Here is a 24,847-nt window from a genome sequence, read left to right on the forward strand (position 1 = left end):
CACTGCCAGAGCCCTGCAAAATGACCTCCAGCAGGCCACAAATGTGCATGTGTCTGCTCAAACGGTCAGAAACAGACTCCATGAGGGTGGTATGAGGGCCCGACGTCCACAGGTGGGGGTTGTGCTTACAGCCCATCACCGTGCAGGACGTTTGGCATTTGCCACAGAACACCAAGATTGGCAAATTCGCCACTGGCGCCCAGTGCTCTTCAGAGATGAAAGCAGGTTCACACTGAGCTCATGTGACAGACGTGACAGAGTCTGGAGACGCCGTGGAGAACGTTCTGCTGCCTGCAACATCCTCCAGCATGACCGGTTGGCAGTGGGTCAGTAATGGTGTGGGGTGGCATTTCTTTGGGGGGCCGCACAGCCCTCCATGTGCTCGCCAGAGGTAGCCTGACTGCCATTAGGTACCGTGATGAGATCCTCAGACCGCTTGTGAGATCATATGCTGGTGCGGTTCCTCTTGCAAGACAATGCTAGACCTCATGTGGCTGGAGTATGTCAGCAGTTCCTGCAAGAGGAAGGCATTGATGCTATGGACTGGCCCGCCCGTTCCCCAGACCTGAATCCAATTGAGCACATCTGGGACATCAAGTCTCGCTCCATCCACCAACGCCACGTTGCACCACAGACTGTCCAGGAGTTGGCGGATGCTTTAGTCCAGGTCTGGGAGGAGGTCCCTCAGGAGACCATCCGCCACCTCATCAGGAGCATGCCCAGGCGTTGTAGGGAGGTCATACAGGCACGTGGAGGCCACACACACTACTGAGCCTCATTTTAACTTGTTTTAAGGACATTACATCAAAGTTGGATCGGCCTGTAGTGTGGTTTTCCACTTTGATTTTGAGTGTGACTCCAAATCCAGACCTCCAGGGGTTGATAAATTTGATTTCCATTAATAATTTTGTTGTCAGCACATTCAACTATGTAAAGAAAGGAGTATTTAATGAGATTATTTCATTCATTCAGATCTAGGATGTGTTATTTTAGTCAGGCATGAGTGAAACCGCAAATACAAAGCCATACGGGCTCGGACGTCGCCCGGGTCAACAAGGTCCGCGTCAGGTGCTAGGTAACCAGGGCAACCTGATGACAAATGGGCTACTGGAACATGGACTAGACCAGAAAATATGGATCTGATGCAATGCTACAATACAAGTAAACCCGGTGAAAGGGGTTATATGCACAAACTGTGGGATATATGGATGCTTCAAAACCCATCATCAAGACTGACAAAGAAACAACTCCTAGCTCAGTGTTCTAACATCCTCATCATCATCCCCACAATCAGATAACAACAAGCCCTTACGGCACAGAATCACTCAACATAACCGAAACCAATGAGCTGATGTACGCCAAAGCAACAGTGATCCTAGAGATGCTTGGCTATAAGATGAACACCACAAGCCACAAAGAGCATTACCCCCATGGAGGAGAAGTCTAGAGGCCAAGATCAAGGCAACACGAAGAGAGGTTAGTCAGCTCTCAGAACTGCAGAAAGGTGCAAAGAAGGGGCTACCTAAGAAATACAACAATCTGTCGATACCTGAGGCTCTGGAAACTGCCAAACAAAGACATACCGCTCTGGCCACCCGCCTAGAGAGATACAAGGGAGAAGCAGAAGCCAGGAAGTCCCACACAGCCAAATACCTACAGAGAGTAAGGCAGGTCCTGAAAAGTCAGCTGAATGGGGAAAAACAAGATCCAAGCCATCAACACATACGCCCTGCCAGTCATCAGACACCCCGCTGGTATAATAAACTGGCCAAAGGAGGAGATAGAGGCTACTGACATAAAGACAAGGATAGCGAGGGAGGCCGAGGGCTAGTGAGTGTCAAGACCACTCTCCAGGATGAAACGACGAAGATCCAAGAGTACATCAAGAAGTTGGCCCCTAAAGATGAAGGGCTTAGTGAATATCTCAGGCAGCAGAAACCCGAGGGTGAGGACAAAGAAGATAAAGAACAGAAGATAAAGAACCTTCATGGAGGAACAAGCTGCTGCACGGCATGTACCACAGACAAATAGAAGAAGTGACTGATATCAGGAAATCCTACCAGTGGATCCAGTGGCTGGAAAAGGGTGGACTAAAGGACAGCACAGAAGCAGTAATCATGGCAGCACAAGAACAGGCACTCAGTACAAGATCAGTAGAGGCGGGGGTCTACCACACCAGGCAGGACCCCAGGTGCAGACTGTGCAGCAGATAACAGCAGGGTGTAAGATGCAGGCAGGAATAACCAGGTAGCTGGCATAGTGTGCAGGAACATCTGCCATGAGTATGGGCTGGAAGTCCCAAGGTCAAAATGGAAGACGCCTAAGGTAGTTGAGAATGATCCTGTGGGACTTCAAGATCCAGACTGACAAACTGGTAATAGCTAACAAACCAGACATTGTGTTGATCGACAAACAGCAGAAGAAGGCTGCAGTGATAGATGTGGCAATCCCAAGCGACAGCAACATCAAGAAGAAGGAACACGAGAAGCTTGAGAAATACCAAGGGCTGAAAGAGGAGCTAGAAAACATGTGGAAAGTAAGAGCAACAGTGGTGCCAGTGGTAATCGGAGCACTAGGGGCTGTAACCCCCAAACTGGGAGAGTGGCTACAGCAGATACCAGGTAAAACATCAGAGGTCTCTGTCCAGAAGGGTGTAATCCTAGGAACAGCTAAGATACTGGCAGAACCCTCAAACTCCCAGGCCTCTGGTAGAGGACCCGAGCTTGAGGATGACACATACCACCACGCAAGGGGTGAGAGGGGGAGATTTATTTTTTTGTGTGTGTGTACTGTAAAGTGTTTCCTTTTTTATCCATCCCTCAGGAACATGAAGTACACCAAGACAGCCTTTCCACTAAAGCTTTCAGGGTTGTGTTTTTCAAAGTGCCTAATTGACGGGCAATCTATATGGAGGCATGAAGTAAAAAAGTCAAGCAGTAATCTTTAGAGTTGTTATTATAGAAGACCTGTTCTTCACAAGGACACAATGTCTTTTTTACATTCATACATAATTATTCAATAGGCCTTGTCCTCCCTCTCAGTGTTGCTATGTGTTCATCATGTACCATCAAGCAAGAAGTCTAATCAGTCATTTCAGTTTTGTTGTCTGACAAAGGAAAAACATGGCTAGGCTTGGAAACATGCATGGTGGATTTTCAGTATGGAGCCATATAAAATGGGGCATGGTGTTTGTCTGTTTGTGTGTTCATCAGGGTCCCCCTGGGATTCGTGGTGCTCGGGGAGAGAAGGTGAATACTACTGGCCCTTTTCCCATTTTTATGTGTCACTATGCATGCTTCATCCCCCCAGCATTCTGCTGATGTAAAGTGGTGAATTAAATTGACACGCCTGAATGAAATGTTTTTCTCTCAATCTTTTTTTTTTTTCAGGGAGACTCGGGGCTGCAAGGTGACAAAGGAGAGAAGGTGTGTGTATTTTAATATCTAATAAGCTCTACTGCGCTCTCTTTTTCCCTCACTCTCTGTCTGTCTTGCCTGTGTATTTATTCATATTTGTAAATGACAGTGACACAGAAATGGAGAAAGAGGGAAAATAAAACATATTTGTGTCAACAGCGGCTGTTTTGAAAGAGCTCTGTCATGAGATTTACTCAGTTGAGAGGAATATATGAATACACACAATGATGATAAGCTGTGACATTATAAGTGACACAGTTTAAGAAAATGAAACCGAATGACACATCTTGCTGATGTTTTGACTTCGGGGTGAAGCCAGATGTTTACAGCTGTACTGTCACTCACAGGGGGACACTGTGCTGGTGGGAGGACCTCCTGGAGAAAAGGGCAATAAAGGAGAAACAGTTAGTGAACACCTGGATGGGACAAAATGTTTCATATAGTAAAATGTCCACTTCTGTTCTTGAAGTGTGTATTTGGTTTTGCTTGTTGTGAATTTTGCTATTTTAGGGTGACAGGGGACCCAAAGGTGTGCAAGGAGAAAAAGGGGCAAAGGGACAAGAGGGCCCCACAGGGGAGCAGGTAAGTTTGTTTATTTTTGCCAGAACAGATAGTTTTATGGCTGCTACTAAGGATCAGTTTGATTTTTGAGTTACTTGTTGATTATTTCTCTGAGGAATCGACTTACTCTTTTGTCAGAAAATAGTGAAATATGCTCACCTGAATTTCCATAAGTAACAAGGTGATGGATTCTTTCAGCACTAGAGCCTGTGCCTTTTAACAGTATTTAATCTAAATTAGGCGTTGATGATCTATTGTCATTAGTCATCAGGCTGATTAATTGGTTTTAATTGCAACACAACCAGGAAAAGATGACATTTAAATAATATGCTGATAGTGGAGTTATTCTAACGCGTGATAAGATGTCGCTGCATTGGTATTACAAAATATCAATATGTATACTTGTGTGTATTTGACATCAGGGTCTGAGGGGAGAGCCGGGAGAAAGAGGATCCACTGGATTCCCGGGTGCCCGTGGCCCCGGTGGACAGAAGGCAAGTTACACTAACTCAAAATGAATGGCAAACCCAAAGTCAGTAGTAAACACCGGTCATCATGTATTTCTGTCGTCTCTCTGCAGGGAGAAGCCGGACAACCTGGAGTTCCTGGTGAATCGGTCTGTGATTTAGCTTCCATCCAAATACATATTTTTCATTTTCTTTGTTATTGTGTTTTCTCTTTTAGTTGACAGAACAAGGGATGGTTTCTCTTATTTCTTCCAGGGTTTACCAGGAAAAGATGGGCTGCTAGGGCGTAAAGGGGAGAAGGGAGAGATCGGTACCCTAGGAATGAGAGGAATCAAGGTATTTTCAGTGTGTGTACTTGTCTGTGTGTGTACATGAGATGTTTTTTGCTCATTCTGTGTGGTTTCAACCTTGAGGCATCTTTCAGGTGTCAGTGATGCAGTCACAAATCCATAATAGCATAAAATTGATATAATTTCAGAGGATTAATACAAATTGTGTCAGAAATATCAATGCAGAATGTTTGCTTCCACCCACAAGATTATGATGATTTAATACCTGAAAAAATGTGCTCAGCCTGATAGAATTAATTTCCTTTTTTTCATTCATTCATTTGAATTACATTTGAATCACTAAAGCAATCAAAGCTGTGGGCGACTATTCAGAGGTGTGGAGGCAAGCTAATTTTGGTTTAAAATTATGATTATAACCTTTATTTAATCAGGTAATCTCATTGAGATAAAGATCTATTTTACAAGAGAGACCTAAACACAGCAGGACACACACAAGCATATACCTGCAAACACCATCAGAAGCAATCACAGACATCTCTAAAAAGGTTCAGACGTTAAACGTGTATTCGCTTTTCGATCGATATCACTCTTGTGTCTGTTTTGGTAAATGTGTAGCTTCAGCCAGCTTTGAATTAAACTCACTAATTAACATTTTTTATTTGTTCAAACGTATAATATTAATGTCAACTAGCAGTAGCTTCATATTTACCATACAGACTTGTGTGTTATTGATCCTCTCATCTAACTGTCTTACATTTATTCATTTAGCTGACACTTTTATCCAAAGCAACTTACAATTACTGTATATGTTAGAGAGCACACCTCTGGAGCAATTAAGTGTCTTGCTCAGGGACACAATGGTGGATGGGTCACAGTAGGGGATTGAACACGAGTCTCTCACACCAAAGGCATGTGTCTTATCCATTACACCATCACCACCCACTTACTGAACTTTTAAACGGTAAGTCATGAGTTAGCCCACCCTGAGTTCAAGTTTAGTTTTAAATTTAAGAAGAGGTGTGAGATAATGACTTTATAAACAAGAATGACTGTGTGTACACTATTTATCTCCTGTAATAAAATACAGGGCACAACTGCATCAAGTAGAATAAGGAGCATAGGAGTACACAGTATCTATCACAGCTAAGTACAGAAATAATTATCAGATATAATGCTAGATTGCACTTTGGTTTTCCCGTCCAACGTTAGAAACCATTTTGTAACTTTAGTTTCTGTGCCAGTTGTTACCACTAGTACATTTTATGCATGGATGGTTTTCAGATAATGCTCACGCTGTAATGTATTTTTATGAATTAGTAGCCACCTTTTAACGTCAAAGGAAAAACTGGGTTGAAAACTTCCTGTACATCCATCCAAGATCACTGTGTGCTTGAATACCAACAATAAATATTTACAACAATAATGTTAGTATAATTGTATTTTTGTTGTTAATTTTGTATAAATATATTAATTATATAATGTTGGTATATTCATATATCTAATGTTAGTATATTCATATAATTTAATATGATAGTATACTATTTGCCACCATATATATAGACAAAGGTACTGGGACACCTACACATTACTTTTTATAACATCCCATTCTAAATCTATTGGCATTAATATGGAGTTGGTCCTCCCTTTGCAGCTATAACAGCTTCCACTCTTCTACAAGATTTTTGCCCGTTCATTCAGAAGAGCATTTGTGAGGTCCGACACTGATGTTGGACATGAGGGCCTGGCTCGCAATCTCCGTTCTAGTTCATCCCTGAGGTGTTGGATAGGGTTGAGGTCAGGGCTCTGTTCAGGCCAGTCAAATTGTTCCACACCAAACTGGGAAAACCATTTCTTTATGGAGCTGGCTTTAGTGCACAGGGGCATTGTCATATTGAAAGAAGAAAAGGCCAAACACAAACATTTGTCTGAAGAACTGTTGTCTACAATTGTCTGTTGTAGCATCAAGATATCCCTTAAGAAAGACCAGACCATGAAAAAACAGCTCCTGTAAAAAGTATTGGGACAGGGGTGTCCTGGTACTTCTGTCCATATAGTGTTTAGTAGATATAATAATCATTCCAATTGGAGAATAAAGCAGCATTTTTGTAGGTTTTATTTCTTCGTTAAATCCTTGTGCAAGAAATGCGGTCTACATTGGTGGCAAGTCTCTCATTTGTTAATGCTAAGTACTGACTTGTCAATAACCATAACCATTCATGCATAACAAGGAGTTCAGCATTTCAAAAGTTTGATGTAGATAGATAGAAAGATATACACATGAAAAGTTGAACATGTTTTAACAAAAGGTACCTGATCTAGCTAAATATGCAGCCAGACAAATCCAGACCTTGCCTATCTTATCACCATTGTCTTCTGTTTTACTGCTTCAGCTGAAAAAGTTTGACAGTTGAACTGGTATCGCTGGGCTCACTGGGCTCCTCTCTGCTGCCAGTGCCTTCTGGCTCACTTGGCTGAGAATTTGCACATTTGGCAGCATTAACTTGAAGACTGGTTTAAAGATGTGATTGGGCCAGCCCAGAGTCAATTAAGAAAAAACAAACAATGGTTTGACCTTCCTTGTTGTATGTGCCTGTCATACAAGAAAGAAAAAGAAAGTGACAAGCCATTCCATCCTCTGATTATTGTCTGAACACTTGCGGAAAACTTGTGAACCAGGAAAATTATAGCATCCAGTTTTGCGTCATATCCTTTGCTGTCTGGAAGTTGCTAAAGAAGATGGTTCATGTTCACGTGTGTACAGTAAGTGCTCATGCACAGTGATTCATCTTGAGAGGACCGTCTATGGATGGGCTCTCTGTCTGGCTGGTTTGGTGCATTTTATCCATTTGTAACTCACGAGCCTCTTCATGTGCCCCTGTCAATGATGAACTTATGTGTTTCCAGGGTGACCGAGGACCCAAGGGGGCTTGTGGAAGCGATGGACCCAAAGGAGAGAAGGTGGGATTGAGACAGACAGAAAAATGTCGTTTGGTAGGAGGAAAGAAAGAAATGAGCATGAATGAAGAAATTGTATGGTGGTGATATCATACCCCTTCTCACACTGTGGGGTTTTCATCCTGTTACAAATTTAGAACAAATAAACGGAAGCATGTTAACATTTCACTGCTGACTGGAGAATAAAATAATAAATACTGTATACTGTAGTCCTTTGTTGTGATTATATGTTGAACCAAAATAAGTACAATGAGTCAGACACTGATGAGTCATGTGGTATGTGCTTCAAAGTAAATGAGTGTTTATGTTCAGGGGGATGCTGGTATTCATGGACGATCAGGCCTACCAGGAAGAAAAGGTGAACAGGTATGACTAACATCTGTGGTAGAAAATCAGGCATCAACTTGTGTATGCCTCTGTGTGCTTCTTAAGATGGCCGTCTAAAGGCATGCTCTGTGTTTTCCAGGGGGAACTCGGACCTTCTGGGGCGCCAGGGACCCCCGGAAAAGAGGGACTAGTCGGCCCCAAGGTGTGTGCTGTGTAACATTTCTTTGTACAGAAACTGTCCAAATGTAAAGTGTAACCACTTTTCTTTGTCTGTGTAGGGTGACCGTGGTTTTGATGGGCTTGCAGGATCCAAAGGTGCTCAGGGAGAGAAAGGTGAAAGGGTGAGTTTGTAACTTCCACTTCTGCAGTATAGTGTGCACATATACAGTATATTTATAAAAAAAATATATACATATAGAAGTAGCCTACTTATAATTGTAATGAGGCTACATGCTGCACATAATCTCTGTATTAAAGAGGTGGTATTATGCTTTTTGGCTTTCCCTCTCCTTTATTGAGTTAAATATCTTTTTTGTGCATGTAACAGGTTTGCAAAGTGAAAAAGCCCAATGTCCAGCCTAAAGGGAGTTCCCACCTCCCACAGAAAACTCTGCTCTGAGCTGCCTGAAAACAACTCGTTTGTAGTCCAACCCTTTCCCTTGTGACGTCACAGGGATGAAAGCCAAATGCACGTCATATAACAATCCCAACAAAGATCATTTAGAGACAAGATGTATCACTCTGCAGCTAAAACGAAGCCTTCAACACACAGGGTAAAAAGAGGAGCTGCAGCAATGTGCCGTATGATAAAAAATATGGTGTTTTTTGAAAATTAAACCATGTAAATCTGTTCTGGTACAACCCCTAAATAGAATTTTGAGCCTGAAAATGAGCATAATACCACCTCTTTAAGTCTGTACTATTAGCAGCGTAACATCACTCATCCTCACAACTACAGGAAACCTTGAGATACATTACTAACTGTCTCTGTGCTTCATGTAGGGTCCGCCTGGGGTCCCTGGTCCTCCTGGCCCCAGAGGAGTGGATGGGGCCCCGGGCCTGACTGGCCTTCAGGGACCAGTGGGTCCTAAAGGCCCAGAGGGGCTCCAGGGACAGAAGGTGACTACGCTTACTTTGGCTTGATGAAGGCTAATTCTACACATTGGTCACATGTTTTATCTGTGGGGTCAGAGGTCTATTAAAGACAAGATCAGAGAGGATATGAAGACGTTTCAACAGTTTGTTTCACTAGCAAATGGGTACTCCCTCTATTATGGCTGCTCACAGATTTGATGGTGATCTAGCAAAGAAAAATACAATATAATGGAAGCAAGAAACAGAGGTATGTGAGTGGTGTAGTAGCAATAGAGGTACAACTTTTGTTTTTGACAGTTTTGACGTTAATGATTAATGATGACGTTATGATGTAGGATGGATATAAAAAGAATACAGTATTTTTGTGTTGCGCCTTTTTTTGTTTGTTTGTTCCCCTCTTTCTTCTTCACCTGACTGGTAGTTTTGTTTGATTGCTGTGTATTGCTTCATGATGATTGACAGTTTGATGGGCCCTGCGTTTGACTGGCTCGTCAGCTACATCATCAAGTAAATGAAGAAAGCCGGTGACAGGAGAGCAGAGCCATGTTGAGTCTCTCTGATGGATGCCGACCCCCCCCCCCCCCTTTTTTTTTTTCAAACTGAGACACTCTTGATTCAACCTACTCCAGTGATTTTCCTAAACAAATATTTTGCTGTGGTGCAGCCTGAAAGGAAGGCGGATCTATTAATAGGATGGAAAAGCAATAAATGATAAAGACAAAAACTGCAAACCTATCATGACATCGTATATAAGATGTATGAGGAATTTGATATAAGAATAAAAAAGAAGTGGTGAACTTTACAGCATACCGCATGTGCAGAATACAGAATACGACATGTTGTTCGTCGTAATGGTGTGTGCTTGTGTTTCAGGGGGAGAGAGGTCCAAATGGTCCTGCCACAGTGGGTCCACGTGGTATCCCAGGGATCCCGGGGGAGCGAGGAGAGCCAGTTAGTGTCACACTTCTCTCCTGGTTGTTCATCACGCAGCACTGAATTACTTGTTGAACTTAAGAATTACTCAAGTGCACTAAATTCTCTTGTTCTTGTGAGCTCCTTGGACACCGATTTCATCGCCCTGACATTTAAATTTGCATGGCCCTGAAAACTAGTTATTAAAAATGACAACCACATATTAATAAAGCTTTTTTGAATGTTTGGTTCAAATAAGTCACTCTTGTTGATACAACCGTTCTTTGACTTTGCATTCGGTTCATGTGCTGCACCTGGTCTCAGCCTAATGAATTAATGTGCTGCAAGCCTCTCTGTGTGTCGTGAGTGTAATACCTGTCCATGTTGCAGGGAGAGATGGGCCCAGATGGAGCCAAGGGAGACAGAGGAGAGGCAGGCATGACGGTCAGTGCTTAAGCCTTACCACGGGGCTCAATCCAAAGATGCTCACATCAAACAGCTCGCACACACTTACACAGAGTTGATTTTTAGGGTGGTGTTTTGTAAGTGTGTTTTGCTCTGTTCCCCTCTTTATTTTGAATTCAGGAGGATGAGGTCAGAGAGTATGTTCGCACAGAGATGAGTCAGCACTGTGGTGAGTCTTCTACGCAGCTTGCATTGCAAATTTAGACCAGAATTGTCCCCAAGTTGAACTTCGAATGGTAATCACAGCATATGAGTCACAGCCTCAGCTAAACTCTATGAAAGTATGATACAAAAGAAGCTGTAGATTAATGACTGATAAACTGACCTTTTATTATTCCTTCTGTTTCTGCTTCCTTCCTGTCCATCTGTCTGATCCTCAGCGTGTGGAGGTGAGTGAGCCACTCAGCTGTAGCAGAACATAGGAAGGTGGACAGAAGGGCTGTGATTTAGCATGAGTCACAGGGGTGTACTATTGCACATATGCTGCGGCAGAGTCTGTAGTGAGAGCAGTCTTTGTGTAAATGAGTGAAATGCATGATCACTTAACCTCACGCACACAAAAAATATTTTATCTGTTTCGCTGCATTTGTTTGAACAAAGTAACAAGGTGGTGTGAAGTACACTCATTATCCAGGTAGTTCTTGTGATAAATCTTAAAATAATCTTAAGATTGGCCTGAAATATCTTAAACTGTGCGAAGATGTTTTGCGATGTTCCTTACTTGCTTTAACTTTTCAGCCTCAAGTGCCTTTAGACATAGTTTTGATATTTCATTGATCTCAATGATAAACTTCTTTGCCCATAACACAATGCGCTGACGAAGGCAATGGCCGGACTAAACAATATACCTTCTCCATTCAATAAATTTAATCTAGGTGTATTCACAGTGAAAAGGGATATCATTAAATATTTAAAAGAAATGAAAAGAAAATGAGTGAAAAACCTCAAAACTAAACTTTCCCAAAGTTTGAACAAGTGTGGAAGTTGTCCGCACTGTTAATCAATGCAAGACTTCATCAGTGTTGTGAAGCAGCAGTTTCAGCAGCATGAGATAAGTCATGGAGAGGCAGGCTGTTAATAAATATGCAGCGTTACTGAGAATGAGGCCAAAACAAACATTTTACTCATGTTTATGTATTTATTATTACCTAATAAATAGTTATGTGTTTCATAATGTACACGTCAGTATTGGTTTGAGTCTGCAGTCTTTAGCTGATTGAAAGCACTTATTTGACTTGGACTTGGAGTTAAAAAACTGTTTAACTCGAGTGTGACACAAGTCCACATAGCAGCGGCTTTAGTCCTTAAAGGATTAAAACCAGTTTTTGGAAGATTGCCCTCACATTGACCAGTCTCACAAATACTTGGTAAAGTCTTTTAGCTGGTGTATATGTTGGAACGGTGGAATGATTTTTGTGGTGCTTTGGGTTTGTTGTCTGCTCATGTGTCTCAGTGTTTTACTACCACAATGTTCTGTTCTTCCTTTTTTTCACCATGTTTTTTCCCGCCTGTGTAACACTTTCGTGGTCCCTCTCGCATCAATGAATCCTGTCTCTGCTCCCTCGGTGTCCCTGTTCCCTCCCCCTTGTCCTATCTGGCTCTCTCAGGTTCAGGCCCAGTAAGTCGGCCCCAGCCCGAGGTCAGGGCTCGGCCTGCAGCAGAGCAACAACTGGCCGTGAAGGGTGAGGATGGTGAGTGTGTCCATCCATAGCTCTGTCTGTCGGCCTTGATCTGTTTTTCTGTCTGCGTGTTTGCCTCCTAACAAACAGGTTTAGCTTGGTGGTGCTATGTCTGGAGACCTCTGAACACTGGGTGGTTTTCTCATCAAGAAAACAGAGGACTCCGTTTGTGTTTGTGTCCCACATAACATAGTCTATATCTCTGAGCATGTCCAGACAAATACACGTTAGGGTATAGGCTCTACTGAACTGACTGTTCTGAATTTATTTAGAGGCTTCTTGTGTTGAGTTTATGTTGTTGAGAGCCTTCCCTCTATCTGAAGTTTGGAGGATTTGGGGGTGAAAGTTCTCTGACCTGTATGGCGTTGCTCTTCTCTCAGGCCGTGAGCTGCGTGTGGTGGTGAACACCAATGACCCAGATTATGAGCACGTCTATTCCATCGAAGCCTATGACGATCCCTTGGACGAGCTGCTCTACTTACCTCCCCCTGCCAACCAGAGTGATGGTACTGTGTTTCATATTGTGTCCAATTCTCTCATGCAGTGAAATAGCACACTTGAGTACCACCTAAACCAGCCCAGTCTAGCGTGAAATTTCTATGTGTTGCCTGCTTGCAAGCAAAATAAATTGTTTTTTTTCCCAAAATAAAAGACATAAGGTACCCTGTGGTGTTTTTGATAACAACATCACAAACAAAATCATGTTTACATTCTGTGTTCCTGACCAAAACGAGCAGATTTGGAAGGCTGAGTTAAAGTATGACCATCAAAAAGATGGGTGAGATAATTGTTTAAATATGGAGATAACGGTGCATGTTTTTTCTCATGGGAGGCATTCAAATTGTTGCCTTTGGTTGTTCACGTGAAAAGTGACAGAAGTAGTTGTGGAACAAATGAAGAAAAGAGAGCTGGAGCTAGACAAAATGACCAACAATCTGTCGAGGGAGGGGCGTTCCAAAGCTATTCAACCATCAAACAAAATTAACAACTGTATTCCACAGGGCCACGGCTGCATCGTATTCTGGCTGTGGGGCTTCATAGCCCACAGGGAGCTTTCAGAAGTGGATCATTTAGCATGCCTGACTTTGTTGACTTGCTCAGATTTTGCTGATTTGGTAATTTGTCCTTGAGTTTTGTGCTTCTACCATGGTTAAGTAAGCTACATAGTTAAATGTTTTCTTTTTTTATCTGTTGATATATGATCCGGAGTTTGCACAGGGTGTTTTATTTTGGAAATTGACCAGATTCTCTATGCCGTGTTTGTGTCTCACTTCCTGCCCAGCTAGATCTGACCTGTGCAGCTTGACGCGGCTTTCGTCAAAAATAGACTAGCTATACTAACTGGACTAGACTAGAGACATCGCCTGCGGCGGCTGCAGCTATGGCCGGTGGAAGCCTTAATGCCTTATAAATGTGTTGAATATATTTCTTTCAAAAACATTTGCAAAGAAGATTTGTAGTAGAATCTGAGATCTTTACATCCATATTTGCTTCTTCACATTGCTACATTTCATAGCATGTTACCACAACCAACTGTAGATCAGCAGAATAGTGTAAAACCATCAGCAGGACTGTTTGTGAAGATTCTCAGTCATCCAGGTCATAGTTATCTGAGGGTTAAATCAAGGCCTACTGGGCTTGATTGACAATACTTGAAGACATTTCGCCTCTCATCCAAGATGCTTCTTCAGTTGGATGAGAGGCGAAATGTCTTCAAGTATCTTCAGTCAAGTCCAGTTGCCCTTGATTTAACTGTCCTTGGACATCGGCGTTACTGTTTATCGCCTTGTGAGCTCACAGGAGACGCTGAAAACATCGCTCCATATCAATACAAGTGGTCAAAAACTCTGCAGGGTACCTTTTTAAACTGCACATAACGACCAAACCACTATCCTAACAAAACATGTGTCAAACTAACTGTTATTCCCATTTATTTGAATGTATATGTATAATGAAATTATGCCATTAAGTCCGGGTTTTCAAGATCTCTCTTATGAAGGTGGTTATGAGAGAGAGAGAGAGAGACCCCTTTTGGATATATATATATATATATATATATATATATATATATATATATTTATTTCTCCAAAAGGTCACTTAACAATGACCCCAACATTAACCAAATTAATTTACATGCTACAAATGTATCAAGTAATAAACAGAAGATGGCGTTTTGAATTTGTGATCATGTCACATAATTTGGTTATTCAATCGGCACATAATCCAATTTGTGCTGGAGGAGCGTGTCTCATATTATGTACGCACTCCACTTTCATTTCATGACATTGGGAAACTGCGTTGACCTTGCACACACTATCCTGAGTCTGTGACCTTTCATGTAGTGTATATAGTACAGAGTATTTATAGTGTAAATCTTTAAACCATTGTTTTTACATTAATGTGTATTTTCTATTTATCTTGAATGTGTCTATGGTGTGTGTGTGTGTGTGTGTGTGTGTGTGTGTGTGTTGACAGGTGAAGCTGTCAAAGCTGAAACTGACAAAACAGTCAAAGTCGAACCAAACAAATCAGCCAGTGCAGACGTTAAGAAAACAGCAACAGTTGCTGTTCAGAAAGCAGTCAAAGTTACACCTCTGAAAGCAGTCACACCCAAATCAGTCAGGTCCAAGAGGAGAGTCAAAGGGGAAGGTAAACCAGCTCATGTGCTGTTGTCCTATTTTGGGATGTATTAAGGGTTAATTCATCGTGCCTGTCTGGTGTCTGGCCCTCTCTGCATGTCTCAGGTTGGCATACAGTATATGCATCCTGTAAAATGTAATACAAAAACAAATAATATGTCAGTGCTAATGAGTTACTTTGCATCTAACAAAAAGTAAATAATTAAAATGAACAGTTTGAGTTTTGATCTCTGTGGTCATGAATGCTTGTTTCGGGTCCCCTTGTTGCTCGTTATGGCTGCTCTGCTCCTTTTCGCCTGGCCTGCCCTTTTCTCACTGTGTGCGTCTCTTTGTGTCTATGGGTGCACCATCTTTGTGTGTGTGTGTGTGTTCTGCAGCTCCAGCAGACCTGTGCCTGCTGCCCATGGAGGAGGGGAGCTGTGGACGATACACTCTGCGCTGGTACTTTAACAGTCAGGTTCAGGCCTGTAGGCCGTTCATCTACAGCGGGTGTGAAGGAAATGACAACCGCTTCCTTCACCTGGAGGAGTGCGAGGAGGTCTGCCTTGGGGAGGAAGAAGGTACACAAACACACACACACTAGTTTATGTTAGGTATTGAATGTATGCGGACTAACGACCTATCTGTTGTGCAGGTCCTCGTCCCTTGAAGACGGCACGATGATTGTGGCCTCATCAGCCACAGGAGCGTTAGCCTTTAGATTGCTTTTATAGATTACTATTTTGTCAAATGTCAAAGGTCAAGATTTATTTTGTTTATTTATTGTTTCTGTAAACCCAACCAAACTTTGCCCCAGGTTAAAAAGGTAAACCAGAGTGCCTCCTTGCTTTATGTTCTTAAAATCAGGCAGAAAAAAGACAAAATAGTGTTTATTAGGTTATAAAATACTTTTCTTTTCTTGCAGTAGTAAAACGAACACGTTTAACATTTGCACACTGAAGAAGAGTGTCTTTGCTTTTTACACAGACTTTACTAACAGACTTTGCCATAGTATTGTGGCACTGGATGGCAGTAGCTTCATCCATTTCAAGCTGCACATATAATAATTTGGACAAACAACCTGACTCAAATTACAATGCAATATTCTTTAAGTAAGTACCAATATGGTGAAGATCATTAACTTGATGGTCATTTTTGGGACTGTACGGTTGTTCAGTCATTTTGTGTTTAAATGGAGCCAATGACTCCACTAATTATTGGAACAGGAAAACTGAAAGAAATGCCTTTTCTGTGTGGAAGTGGTGGTTAAATCGTTCACATTAGATATTTTGAAAATGAAAAAAACTCTTACTGCAATTTTCTACCCCTTTGAGTTGATCCAAAGATGAGAATCTAATTAGAATCTGACTGTATGTTACTCAACACAGAAACACAATATTTAAGGTTAGTATTTTAGCTTTGTTTCTGAGAAATCGTGTCTTTTCAGTCAGTTTGGTTAGCAAAGAGCTCTAAACACTGTTGTTTTTACCCCGCATTCATCTGGTGTCAGAATAATTGGAAATTATTCCAATTGGAAAAAGTTACAAACTGGGAAAATTCACATGAACGCCACCTAAAGTTGGAACGAGTTGGAAAGTCTGTGAGAATATAGGCACACGACATGCCAAGTTGACGTCATATTATGCAGAAACATGGTAGAAGAAAGTAAATGTTGAGTTGATGGTAAGAAAATCAACGTGTTTAAACGCTTTGAGTTGGAACTACATTTTCTTTGTAGTGTCCATGTTGTTACTTCCGTCGGAAGAACGACTTCCCAACTCTGGGAAATGGAAACATACAAGGAGCACCTGAATGGACCATTACTAGAAGCCTCAGTAGTCATTGACTTAAAGGGAGTCAATGTAAATTGCTGAATGTATTAATAGGTTTCTACAAAGTATAACCTTTGTGTTTTAAACAGTCTATGATCTTTACCCCCATTTTTAACTTAATAACAATGACAAACAGTACAGGAAGTATATAAATCTATATCAAAAACAGAAAAAGAAACTTAAAGGAATTACACAACTAGCTTCAGCACTTAACAAAGCACACAACAGATTTTTAATCTCTGTGACTGATTGCTTAGTTTTTACCGCTGTGCTCTTCGGTTTGCATGTACATGTTCTTATACTTTGACTTTTTATCATAGAAGCAGAGCTTTTTCAACATGGTTGAAATGAATTAATTACCATCCCCATCCAAGCCTTGAAAGTGATCTAACTGCAAGTCATCTGATGCTGTCTATGCAGAAAATGAACTTCCAGAACCCCAGATGCCTGAAATAACTATCACTTTTCTACATAACTATGCAAGCACAACTATATTGGGTGATTGTTATGGATATAGTCTTATCATTTGTATTAAATATGAAGAATCAAGCACAATATTCTGACAATAATTTGTACATAATGTTTTTTTTTTTATTGTTTTGGGGAAAGCTGTGTTTCTGATCATGACTGCATGTTTACCTGCCAGAGAAAAGGTGCTATTTTTAAAGGTATTTTTATACTGCGTTTTGAAGATGGAAGCCTTTTGTTTTTGTGTGGTACAAACCATTCTGTGTCTGTAGTATTATGGAACATTTTAATAAGAATTTTTAATAAACAAAATGTTTAAGTAAAAACAAGTTTGGTGTATTACCTCATTCTAGCTATTAATAAGCTATTAATAAAGCAGCTTAGCATACACTGGACAACACAAAACATATAGCCTTTAAAATTGTGATCCTCTCATTAGCAGACAGTCTGTTTGACAACTAAAATCAAATGATAAGGTGTCGATGATCTGTGTCCATCTAAATGGAATATTCCCAATAATGGAAATTCACTTTATAATCTGTTAATGGAGAAAATTAGGACATTTTTAAAAATTGTGTGTGTGTGACTGATCTAGATGTTCTAATTTCATCATCAGATTTTCTTAATGAGAGGATTTTCTGCTTGTTGGCCACGACTCCTCCTCCCTTGGTTTTTCCATGCTCTCTGCCCTCGGTTGATTTCCCCGGGCGGAAGACACTGACTACATATCCACTTAATCAAACCCCAACAGGCCTCTCACAGCTTCGTTGTCACTTAGCCCTCCTCCTTTACCGTACGAAGTTATCTTAGTCGGCGCCTTATCATGTTTTAAGCTTACATGTGTGACGGCAGAGAGTGTGTGACCGCTTTAACCAATTCTGCATGCAGTGGTAAAGTCAAGATCATGACAGGCTGACAGTGATTATTATGTATGTTAAGATAAATACGTGGAAAAGGCTTCATCTCAGGTGATGGACGCCGCTTCAGAGTCACACTAAACTACCACCATGTTAAGGCATTTTAGTTGAAGGCTGGTATTGTTAAATATTTAGGTATTGACTTAGCTAGAATAATTTAAATCTAAATCACATAGCCACAGTTTCGTGCACAGATTCATTGTTACATTGTAACCAGAAAGGGCCTTCAACGAAACAGGTGACACAAAGCTGAAAACTCACTATTGTCTTAAATATCACTGTATGCTGTAGCCAGTGGGGGAAGAAATATTGAGATCTTCAGTAAAATGACTAATACTACAGTACAAAAATACTCCATTACAAGTCTAGCAATCTTAAGTTCTACTTATAAACTAGTGTGGAAATATTATCATGTGTCAAAAACAGCAGCACACATTATGCAGAATGACCCCTTTCACATAATACTGAAATAATATTACTAATGCATTAAAAAGTGAGCAGAATTTAAATGTCAAGGTTGAGTCTGTGAGGCAGTTTTTATTTATAACTGCATCATATTTTAGCTGATGTATAAAAAAAAAAGTCCATTAAGCTCTTTTTAAATGTATTCTATAGCGGACTGCCGCATGCAACGTGGACCAGAAAACATGTGAGCTGTGTAACTGTCACTAAATGTGTATTGTGATCAAATGTAATTAATCACTTTTAAATTTTAAAGCAACAGCACCATGTGACACCACAGCGTGAGGACGCCTTCTGTCACTTTAGGCACCTGTGCTGAAGCACTGAAGCGTCATCATCCAGGCTGACTTATGTAGTAATGAGCTGGGGGGTTTTTATCACTGAATCGGCTCATAAACCTAATATGACCCACACTGTAGTGTCAGAGGGTACAGACGGAGAACATTTTGGGAAATACTCAAACACTTATCTCTTACAATATGGAAATACAACCTTGCTTGTGCCTAATTTGTGAATTTTTGTATATGCTTCTCACGCTTCTCTGCTCTCTAACTTTCCCTCAATCTGCTTGATTCCTCTGTTAAGAATGTGTGTGTGTGTGTGAATGCTCTTTGGCACACTCACGTGTATTTCATCATGTTTCCTGTGTTAGAGAGACATTTCACATATCCTAAAAGAAGGACCCATCACTGATTTCAGCAGCCGAAACCAGTCGGTTTTACACAAGGCACCAATGCCTTAAGAGCAGACTCACAAGTCTTTTAAAGGACATGTGATGATAGTAGCTGCATGTGTGTGTGAGTATGTGGGAGGGCTTGTATGTAGAAGACTAAACTGCAAACGTCTGTGAGAGAAGGGGAGCTTTAATAACCTTATCTAATTTGATATTCACTCCGCTACCACGGGAGCTCCTAAGGGCTCCCTCTCTAAACACACACACACTGATTTTGTGACTCAAGGTTGTCCTTTACAGATCTATGCTAATGTATGTGTGAATGTTGGATACAACCAAATTGTAATTTAATATGAACTACTACGCCTCACTGCAGTTATGTGCTGAGCTATATTGAGGTTATTGTAATTCCCACCATAACGGCGGTACTGCTGGCATAAAAGTCTAGCTCAGAATGGGATGTTATTGAGATTGTGAGCTTTAGCATACAAAATAGGAGTCATGTTCAGGGCTGCTTTGTGTCTGGCTTTTTCAAATACAGAAAAAATAAATATAAGGCGGTGTTTTTCATTTCATCAAATTGAAATTGTTAGCAGATGTTTCCATTCAAATTAAGCACAATAAGGATTAAATCCGCCCTTGCTTTATCCGTGACCCTTCAAGGGTATTTCACAGCCACCATGATCCTTCTGCTGGTATGTAGTGGGTCTTGTGGAGGACAATCATGCACATGCTGTGAGTAAAAAGGTGGCTCCCTCTGTCTGTGTGAGCCAGAACTGCTTCTTGTCGCCTCTTTAGGTTGTGGAGTATGCAGAAACACGTTTAGGAGTTGTTCATTTTTCCTCTTCAGTGACCTTGACTGTTTAAAGCCCCAGGGTCTTGAGTTGGCAGAGACCTGGATTGGTAGAACCTCGCCAAGAAAGAGGAGTAAGCCAAAGTGTCTCTCTCTCTCTCTCTCTCTCTCTCTCTCCATCACTCCTCTCACTCTCACTCTTGCTCTTTTTTTCCTGCCACCCACATCCCTCGGCAAGTACAAAGGCTGTTGCTATAGCAATGAAACATGCTAGAAATGTGCACAGTCTCACTTTTACCCTCTCAGTCATATTATTATGATCCATATCACTTCTATCTTTACGTCTATGCTACTTGCTTGCACATATTGCTCATTAAGCAAAACATAGAAATCATTTGTTGTGTGGGTCCTAGTGAGGTGCATATGCATTTCAAGAAAAAGAATAGAGGGAAAAAGAAAAACATGCACTGTGGGATTACTGTGTAAAGCTTGTGCTTGCTGTTCACAGCAGATTCCCTCGATGTTTTGACCCCAGGTTTTCTCTACTTTATCTCCTGGAGTTTGAGAGTGCGGACGGGGCATCAGAAGTTCTTTCTGTCCTGTAAGTCTTTCACTTGAGCGCACACATTTGTGCCATCCTAAGCATTTATTCAGTCTATTGATCCGAGCATTTGGGTTATCATCTCTGGGCTCCTGGCTGTACTGAGCACTTTCACACAAAGCAGTTTCAATTAGAAACGCATATTATACACCATCTTATCTCTGATCACCTCATATTTTTCTGGCTTTGAGTCCGGATTTGTAAATGCAGATTTGCACTTAATGCTGTGTTTTTTAAATAAAAAAAAACTCTAAAGAGACCTTTCAAAATGCAAAATGAAGGTGACAGAGGAATTAGCTGTACGTTAACTGTGTCTAATATTTGAGATTTCCCATGGAACAACTCATTGCTAATGTTAGGCAGCATCTCCTCCCTCCAACTCAGCGTCTCTCGTCCTCACTTTGTCTCCTGTCCTGTCCATCTCCTCCAGAAACAGTCTGCAGTGAAGGTGTTGTTTTCTTTGTTTAATTTTTCCTCCAGCAGATGAGTCAGCTATTAGCATATTCTCTTCATTATGGCAGTGATGAACACGGGCCACCTGAGTGTCACAATGCCTCAGCATTATTATAAGGCCCTCATGGGATATCTCAGGCGCATAAGCCTAAATTACCATATGCCATTTCTCATCTCTCCCTGCTGTCATTCAGCAAGCCATGGTATATATGAGTTTATGCTCAAACTACTGATGGCTTGAGAATTTTTATTTTCTCAGCCCTCCCTATCCATTACTCTCTCCCTCCCATCTCTCGCCTCTCCCCTTCAATCTTTCTCCCTTCTAGAGATCCACTTCCCCCTCTTGACTGCAAGCAAATCTGTAATCTGTAATTGGGCAGCTGACTAGGAAGCAGAGAGTGGTGGAAATTGTCAGCTATTTAAAGAGAGGGGGGAATTGCACTAAGATCCTGCAAGGCACTTCCTGCTCCTTGGAACAGAAGCAACACCTAGACCTATTCTGGATAGTGTTGTGTAGCAGGATGGCAAGATGAACCCGGGTGTTCTTGGTTTGTCCCTGTAGCTTGATCTCTCAGATGATAAGTTTTATTATGACTATCATTTAAGTCAAATACTGTTGGTGTCAAGGTATAAACCATTTATTAAGTAGATAATTACACAGTTAGATTTTGGTTCAAAGAGTATTAATGTAAAAACTAATCTTCCTTGAACAAACACACACAGTCCATGCACATTAAGTCTTACATCAACAGTAACACATGAGGTGGTGGTGTAGGGAGCTGCATGAGCCTATCAGCAGATATTGAGAAGTGTCAGGCTGTAACAGCCACGCTGTACACCTGAAATGAAGTTAATGGTTTACTTCACCCGATACCTGCTTGCTATTGGACTATGTTTCCAACTCTGTAGCATCTCTGTAGCTCATGAGTTGCATCTTCAGTGAGTGAGCTTAGTGACTGCTCGGGCCGTAAGCTAGTCCTGTGACAGATGTCTAATAAGTAATTTGGTTCAAACAAGGATAAAGCCGACAGAATAAAAATGTTTAAAAAGCAACACACTAAACTAAGATGGTTAACATGGCAAACACAAATGCTTAAACATCAGCATGTTAACACATCATTGTTAGTATTTATTTCAAACACCACTGCGCCTACAGACTTACAGAGCTGCTAGCATGGCTGTAGACTCTCGTAACACCACAAACCTTAACCTTGTGTTACCAGCAATGTCACCCTACTCTCCCAGACATAATCAGAGCGCTGTCTGTTTGCCTCTGACCCCACTTAGCCTGTGGCCTCAGCGGCCAGACGTCCTTGTCGGAACAATCCTGCTGCAGCTTCCAGCACACATTTCAGTTCTGATTTTCGATAACTAAAGTTTGTCCTCAGCTTTTAACTCTGCATCACTTACATGTCAGTAAGGGGGGTATGGCTTTGGGGGGAAAAAAATAGAATCTTACATTTAATTATTAATTTCCTTGATGACTCAAATTGTGCTATCTCTCCGGACCCATGGGATCATTCCCTGAATGAATTTTCCGGTCTCTGCTCCCTAACTGACCTCATGCGACCACTAGAGCTTCCCTAAGTAATTGCCTATTGATTCATTAAATTTTGTCTGAAGTAAGGCTGTCTGAATGTTGCCATGTTGTGACAACTCAAGTTTAAAACAGAGAGAAATGGATGACACAGCTCCAGAGAAATTGTCATTTGGAGTGGAGATAGAAGTAGACTGGCAAGGTGAGAGAAGATTACTTCCTCCTTGTCTCTGTAGATGGATGTATGGAAGCTGTCTTTGAGGACGTATCAGTTTGGATTACTGGACTCCAGGGCTTTGTCTCTCTTAGTCAGCACATTATCTCTGGCAGGCTTCAAGTAATATCTTCACACTGAATCAAATGGCACCCTAAGGCTTTGGTGTAAATAAAACAAAACAACAACACACCGTTTGTAGAAGTGATGGCTTAAAATGTTTGCAGATGATGACCACAAACAATCAAATTTATGCATGCAGGTGGGGTAGGAGGAGGGCCATGTTGTTGTTGTGCTGAAGAAGTGTGTAGCTGAGTGGGGATGGGAGGGAAGTGACAGGCTGTACGTGTGGATGAGGAACAGGAGGGCTGGGCTTAGGACAGGGCTGTAGATGTCAGATGCCGCCCAGGGAGAACAGACCGCATAGGCAGGGGTCAGGAAGGAAGGGGCAGAGAGTGGAAGCAGGGGGATTGAAGTGACAGGTCAGTGCGTGTCTCATCTTCTGTCCATCACACAGTCCCTTTGTGGTCCAATCAAACCAGAAATGCCTTGAATGAATTTGACTGCAGGAGCACAGGTGAATGCCTAGTCATGCAGACACCTGTGCATACCATACAAAAATATCATCCTATCAAATATAAATACATGTTTCTCTCTTACTGAAATCTAAATGTGCTGGTCAATTGTGTCAGTTCCATAACTGAGGCATGTATGAGGATTTGAGCGTTTTTGTATTGGCTACACTGTATGTAATTTAGAGTGAAAATGCATTTTCCAAACCTGGCCTTTAGGGAGACTAGATAGCCCTGAATTGTTCTGTTGCCATATTGCGTGCAGAGATAAAACTAATTTCACAGCTCATTAGACTTATTTGAAAAGCAGCAGCCAGTAGACTCACACTGGGGCATGCAGCATCAAGAAAATTATAGTTTACAGTCACTAGCAAATACCAGCTAAAGGTGACTGGCCAGCCGTGGCGGGTCACACAGTCATGGTAACACAGTCTGTATCAGACCCAGTGTGCAGGTCCAGGGCTACTTCCTGGGTACACTAATGAGAGGGTAAATCTAGCTGTCAGTCTACCCCCTCCCAAGGCAGGACACCATGAGTTTATACAAATACACTTCAGAGGTGGCATTTAGTGAAACACCTCTCTCTGCGCTGCTTCCCCTTCTTTATGCTGGAAAAAGGCATTTGTTTCCCCTCATTCATAATGCAGGATTGTAATTGGCTCGTCAAATAGCTGCTGGACCTCTTCTTGTCCTTTCTCTTCGCTTCCTTTCCCTCACTCACTTCCTTTCCCTCCGTCTCTCTCTTCATTGGCTGTCGTCCTCACTCCACCTGCCTGCTCCATACCCCTGGCTCAGGTCACACTATTTGATGGTTAATTTGATCTTCTCTTGTATTAGCATTCTGTCAACTCCTCTGCTTATTTTATTGACTTGTCTGCATCAAAGCAGTTAAATTCTGTATCAGAAGAGTATACAAACTCCTTGTTCATGTTGGTCATATTGCTTCCTCTCCTCTCAGGTTTATCTGATCAATCTTGCCTCTTATGTTTGGGAGCCTTTCATTTGAGCAGGAAGTGTAGCTGAGTCAGTGGGTGACGTGAGTAGGCATTGTGACATTTTAATTTGCACTTGGTTGTCTCGGTTTTATGGGACACTCCAGCTGGCCATCTTTCTCTCTGATTATAATAAGGTCAGTTAGAAGTATGTGTCCACAGCATGTTTCTGTTGCATTCAAGGGCACGCATAATCATGTCTGAATATAAATCAGTGCTTAAACCTATCCCAATTATATTCTCAACATATATAATATCTGTTGTAAGAGCTTAAAACTATACTAAATGAACATAAAGGTGGCTGTTATCCTTACTGCCAGCTCCCCAGTCTTTGGTAGCAGTGTGTTTTTAGATGGTAGCAATATTAATACTGGGGAATCAAGTAACAGAAGTTTCAAATTTCATTTGATCAAAGTAACAAGAACACAAACAACTTGTCTCTTTTCACAAGTGTCTTTCAGTTTCTGGTGTGCAATTAAAAATGCAAAAAAAAAAACACAGACACATATAAATAGGCTATGTTTGATTTGATTGACACGTGTGCATGA

General features: G+C 41.5%; 1 protein-coding gene across 1 annotated transcript in view; it reads left to right on the plus strand.

Annotated features, from left to right (window-relative positions):
- col7a1 (collagen, type VII, alpha 1) overlaps window positions 1-17,411 on the plus strand; it is a 65,708-nt gene extending 48,297 nt beyond the window's left edge. Inside the window, exons 99-119 of the mRNA XM_046076279.1 lie at window positions 3,213-3,248; window positions 3,390-3,425; window positions 3,764-3,820; window positions 3,927-3,998; window positions 4,400-4,471; window positions 4,558-4,593; window positions 4,700-4,780; window positions 7,639-7,692; window positions 8,002-8,055; window positions 8,156-8,218; window positions 8,295-8,357; window positions 9,019-9,135; window positions 9,985-10,062; window positions 10,414-10,467; window positions 10,609-10,657; window positions 10,869-10,877; window positions 12,096-12,179; window positions 12,548-12,673; window positions 14,643-14,816; window positions 15,184-15,366; window positions 15,441-17,411. Coding sequence (XP_045932235.1) covers window positions 3,213-3,248; window positions 3,390-3,425; window positions 3,764-3,820; window positions 3,927-3,998; window positions 4,400-4,471; window positions 4,558-4,593; window positions 4,700-4,780; window positions 7,639-7,692; window positions 8,002-8,055; window positions 8,156-8,218; window positions 8,295-8,357; window positions 9,019-9,135; window positions 9,985-10,062; window positions 10,414-10,467; window positions 10,609-10,657; window positions 10,869-10,877; window positions 12,096-12,179; window positions 12,548-12,673; window positions 14,643-14,816; window positions 15,184-15,366; window positions 15,441-15,469 — 1,527 coding nt within the window. The 3' untranslated portion in view covers window positions 15,470-17,411. The remainder of the gene's footprint in view (window positions 1-3,212; window positions 3,249-3,389; window positions 3,426-3,763; window positions 3,821-3,926; window positions 3,999-4,399; window positions 4,472-4,557; window positions 4,594-4,699; window positions 4,781-7,638; window positions 7,693-8,001; window positions 8,056-8,155; window positions 8,219-8,294; window positions 8,358-9,018; window positions 9,136-9,984; window positions 10,063-10,413; window positions 10,468-10,608; window positions 10,658-10,868; window positions 10,878-12,095; window positions 12,180-12,547; window positions 12,674-14,642; window positions 14,817-15,183; window positions 15,367-15,440) is intronic.
- Window positions 17,412-24,847: the final 7,436 nt, after the last annotated feature.

The sequence above is a fragment of the Micropterus dolomieu genome, linkage group LG18 (genome assembly GCF_021292245.1).
Source record: "Micropterus dolomieu isolate WLL.071019.BEF.003 ecotype Adirondacks linkage group LG18, ASM2129224v1, whole genome shotgun sequence".
NCBI lineage: Eukaryota > Metazoa > Chordata > Actinopteri > Centrarchiformes > Centrarchidae > Micropterus > Micropterus dolomieu.